The sequence below is a fragment of the Orycteropus afer genome, unplaced genomic scaffold (assembly GCF_000298275.1).
Source record: "Orycteropus afer afer isolate SDZICR_OR568_19922 unplaced genomic scaffold, OryAfe1.0 scaffold00385, whole genome shotgun sequence".
Lineage (NCBI taxonomy): Eukaryota > Metazoa > Chordata > Mammalia > Tubulidentata > Orycteropodidae > Orycteropus > Orycteropus afer.
The window spans coordinates 1,110,087-1,115,078 of NW_006921972.1; the positions used below are offsets into that span (position 1 = coordinate 1,110,087).

The 4,992-nt window shown below is 49.6% G+C and overlaps 1 protein-coding gene across 1 annotated transcript in view; it reads right to left on the reverse strand.

Moving 5' to 3' along the window:
* Nucleotides 1–4,992, reverse strand: part of ATP9B (ATPase phospholipid transporting 9B (putative)) — a 285,800-nt gene that overhangs the window by 136,695 nt on the left and 144,113 nt on the right. The window contains exon 10 of the mRNA XM_007953302.1: nt 1,726–1,802. Coding sequence (XP_007951493.1) covers nt 1,726–1,802 — 77 coding nt within the window. The remainder of the gene's footprint in view (nt 1–1,725; nt 1,803–4,992) is intronic.

Consider the following 4,992-nt stretch of genomic DNA (forward strand, 5'->3'; position numbering starts at 1 on the left):
CGCTGCCCGGAGTCACAGCTGGAACACACTGACCCGGGACCGCACACCGAGTAGGATAACCCAAGGAGACCGCTGCCCGGGGTCACAGCTGGAACACACTGACCCGGGACCGCACACTGACTAGGATAACCCAAGGAGACCGCTGCCCGGAGTCACAGCTGGAACACACTGACCCGGGACCACACACCGAGTAGGATAACCCAAGGAGACCGCTGCCCAGAGTCACAGCTGGAACACACTGACCCGGGACCACACACCGACTAGGATAACCCCAGACCTCTGCCCAGAGTCACAGCTGGAACACACAGACCCGGGGCCGCACACCGACTAGGATAACCCAAGGAGACCACTGCCTGGGGTCACAGCTGTAAGACACAGTGATACAGGGCCACACACATCCTTTCTGGCTGCAGCGTCTCATGTATAATGCATGTCCTAATGACTACAGACAAAGGTTTGTTAGAGGTAACCTGGCGACTGTGAACCCGGAATGCTCCTGACTGTGCCCCTGAACAGGGGATACCAGGACACGCAGCATCTGCCAGCAGCATGGGGGACAGGTTTCACACACTGACAAGCACAGTGACCACTGACGGGCAGATGCCAGGGACCAGTGATGTACAGTGCCAGTCAGCAGCACTAGAGACAGGCCCCATGCACTGACAGTGACAGTGACCACTAACAAGTAGACACGCCAGGGACCAGGGACATGTAGCACCAGCCAGAAGCACTGGGAACAGGCCCCATACACACACAGGAACAGTGACCAGAGACATGCAGTGCTAGCCGCCATCATGGGACAGGCCCCACGCACTCACAGGGAGAGCGACCACTGACGGGTAGGCACCAGGGACGAGGGACACACAGCACCAGCTGGTAGCACTGGGGACATGCCCACACTAACAGGGTTATCGACCTCCTAATCTGTGAAGAGCTATTCAAAATGGTATTTTAAATAGAATACATTTTTTTTTTTCTAAAAATATTTTTTGAATAGAATTGTTTCACTTCTACTGATTTGTAATAAAAGTTCCTGAGAGAGGAGTTTGCTGTTAATTACAGGAGGGAAATCCACAGGGATATGGCTTCTCAGAAGCTCAGCAGGTTAGACTCAAACACAAACGGGTAAGTTTCGTTCTCTACCAGCTTCTCAGAACGAGACACACAGACACAGCTTGACTGAAGCTTATAAAATCTGTTATTCCAATGATCGCTGGCAATTCATACTTCTTGTTATGGTTCTACTTACATGCACTTTGACGGCATAAATCACACCTGAGGAAGTTAAGTCATTCGGTCATTAAAAATGAGCTTTAGTTTCAATATGCTTTTCTGGAAATGGAAATTAATTAAATAAAGTGGTCTCCACAATCTATCAAACGCTACCAAATTAAGTGCTATGAAAACACCAATTCCTTTATGTTAAAAATGAACCAACCACCATCATAAAAATACAGAGTGCTTATTGTAAAACAAGCAGATTGAAGATGAAAAATGGGGCTTACAATAAGCTGGCCAATTACGTAGCTAGCAGCTAAAGATGCAGAGACACAGGAACTCTGACCAGCAAGGCAAGGCTCTTCAGAAGGTGTGCAGTGGAGAACTCACCCCCTGGCCGGTGGCGCTGTGGCAAGCCCGCTTCGATACCGCGTCACGTGGGACCGGACACACTTACGGGGAGGGAAGGGAGAGTCCGTAAGGCAGCAGCCCCTGCGTCTAGCCTACCTTCTTTTTGGGGTCGGATGTATTCATTACACTTCGAGTCTCTTTTCCAGTGTAAATGACAACACCTATTACAGTACCTGCAAAAACAGGAAAGCGGTCCTTACAGAGATACCTCAAAGGGGGCACAGAGACGCAGCCGCCTCATGAGGAAGGGCTGGGATGGAAGCCAGCCCCTCCACCCGAGTCACAGTAATCATTCAACAGAGGACTCAGTTTGGTTAGTACCAAACTTGCAAACGTCAACTGGGAAAACAGCCTTTGGAAAAGTCAATTTTTCAGAATGTCTGAAGCAACGCATGGCCATGTATGTACAACATGAGAACACACAGATAGTCTCTTCACTGGTAACCACGGGGTGTGTATGTGTGCATCCTACCTGCTCACGCAGGTGTGTGTCCATGCAGCCTGCTACAGCACCTCCACCCCTGGAGTAACTAGGGGCAGAGTCTCACTGGCCAAACTTACTGCTGACCATCAGACCAAGATGGCACCAGGGGGACCAGCCCATCCCATGGTAGAGATGAAAGGGCTTCCCTGGGGACTGTGCTCAGCCCAGGGTACCGTGAGAGCCGGCCACTCCTGCAATACAGCCACCCACACTCCTCAAAGTCTGTCTCCTAATTCAGTGTGCCGGGGACACGATCATCTCTTGGTCTTTAAAATGTCAGCGACAACCAAGAAGGATCTGAGGAAGACAGACAGTCTGCCAGGGCCGCAGCGCCCGTGGATACGCTCCATCCGAGGCCTGGAAGTCGTTTTTCAGCAGCACACACTGCACAACCCGCTCTTAATTTTCCTCGTTAGTTTTACAAATTCTGAAGGTGAGATACAGCGTTAATGTGAAAGAGAACGTTATCTGTCGCCCTCACTTCAACCTATGACCACTAGAAAAGCAAGGACAGTGACCATCTTACAACCTTTTCATGTCCCGTTAATCTAACGTGCAATTCACTGATGTGCAAGGCAGGATTCAGGGAGAAAACTGACCTCAGGTACCACTGGGTATGGGGACCCCGCTGCCAGGCCCACGGATGTGGCACTGGTTATGGGGAGCCTGCAGGCGGGCCCACAGATATGGCACTAGGTACGAGGACCCTGCTGCTGGGCTCACAGATATGGCACTGGGTATAGGGACCCTGCCGCCAGGCCCACGGACATGGCAGCGGGTACAAGGACCCTATCTTCAGGCCATGGATGGGGCACTGGGTACAGGTACACCTTCCATCTAATATGCCCCCAGCAGGTGGCTGGGGGGATGCAGCCGTCGGACCTGCTTGCTTAGCATCATCTACGGAGCCCACGTCTGTCTTTTTGGTGTTGTCTGGTTGTGACTGTGTATAACTGGAAGAGCTGTGAGGCTTGGATCTGCCTTGTTCTCTAAAGGCAGGTAAACCCACACCTGGTGTCTGAGCCAGCCAAGCCTGGACAAGCACTCCTTTACATATTACCATATGTGCTGATCTCCCAGATTGTCTGTGGTAAACAGAGAAGTGATGAATGCATAATGAATTGATATCACAGAAAGCTTTCCAAAAGACATAGAATTTTTCACCTCATTGAAGCAATGGGCAAAACCTGATGTGATAAATATTTTCTTCCTATTTTGCCAATTTAGTTGAACTTAATCAAAACATAAAAGCACCACTAACAAATAAGAATATAACAGAAAAAGGCAGGCTGTAAACTTAATTCACTTTTAACATCATGACAATGCAGCTCAGAAAGATTCAACAATAATTAGGCCCTGTCTCACGACCTGGGCAGATGACTCTTATTAATAGCCATAACAGGTAGTATTCTCATGGAGAGTCCTCAGAGTCTGAGGGATGACCAGGTTAATGGAAAACGCTTCCCTTGGATGTGGATACAGCGCAGTTGGGGCCACCACTCAGGTGTGGGTCTGGTACAGCTGGTGCCATCACTGTCAGCCCACACACTGTGCAAGGCTCCTTGGTGCCGTTCGGACAACCCACTACAGTTTGCTGACAGCGTCTGGGCACGTCTGCCCACCTCATTCTCACTAAAACGAGGACTCCCTGTAATGAGACTCAGTGTACTTTTCTGTGTGTCTGAAGTGTTTTTTAATTACAAAATTACTACAGTCATTCCAAGAGTACTTGGAACATTCTCTCTGCTCTCCACAAAAGGCACATCTTGACTGATGAGGACAGGCTGTAAGACTGGCAAAGAGAAGCCTGGAAGGGGCTGTGGACTAGTTTTGAAAATGAGGCATCAGAAGGCAACAACACGAAACACATTGGTTTTGTGCCAAAAACAAGCAAAGACTGAACCTTACAGTGTTTTAAAGACTTTCCATAGAATACAACACTGACATGGAAACATTTCATCTGAATTTAACAGATTCACTGAATCTACATTTTAAGTATAAAATTAAGTTTCCCTCCCACTGGTTCCAACTTGGGAAGCATCTACATCAGAAAGACGTATACTCAAGAATGTGCTTCTGCAGTCAACCCACGACCACAGTGTTAGGACCAAACTGTGTCCTCCAGAGTATGTGCCGGAAATTCCAGCCCTAGACCTGTGCTTAAGCAGCTCTTGTGGTGCACTGCTTAAGCGCTTGGCTGCTAACAAAAAGACGGGCAGTTTGAACCCACCAGCTGCTCCATGGCAGAAAGGTGAGGCAGTTTGCTTCCATAAAGACAGCCTTGGAAATGCTCTGGGGCAGGGGTACTCTGTCCTCTAGGGGCGCTGTGAGTTGGAATGGATTAGATGGCAGTGAGTTGGGTTTATACCTGTGATTATAATCCCATTTGGGAATGGGTTTTCTTTGTTCAGTTAAAAGACCACACCCGAGATATAAGAAAAACGCAGATGAAGCACAGAGAAGCCCAGATGAGGGCCGACAGACACCCCACCCCACGAGGATCACCAGGGAACCAGGGAACAGAAGACATCACACCCCACGAAGGTCACCAGGGAACAGAGAACACTCACCACACCCCACAAGGACCACCAGGGAACAGAAGACAGATGCTACACCCCACAAGGATCACCAGGGAACCAGGGAACAGAAGACAGACGCCACACCCCACGAAGGTCACCAGGGAACAGAGAACAGAAGGCAGACAACATACCCCACGAGGATCACCAGGAAACAGAAGACAGATGCTACACCCCACGAGGATCACCAGGGAACCAGGGAACAGACGACATCACACCCCATGAAGGTCACCAGGGAACCAGAGAACAGAGGACAGACACCACACCCCACGAGGATCACCAGAGAACAGAAGACAGATGGTA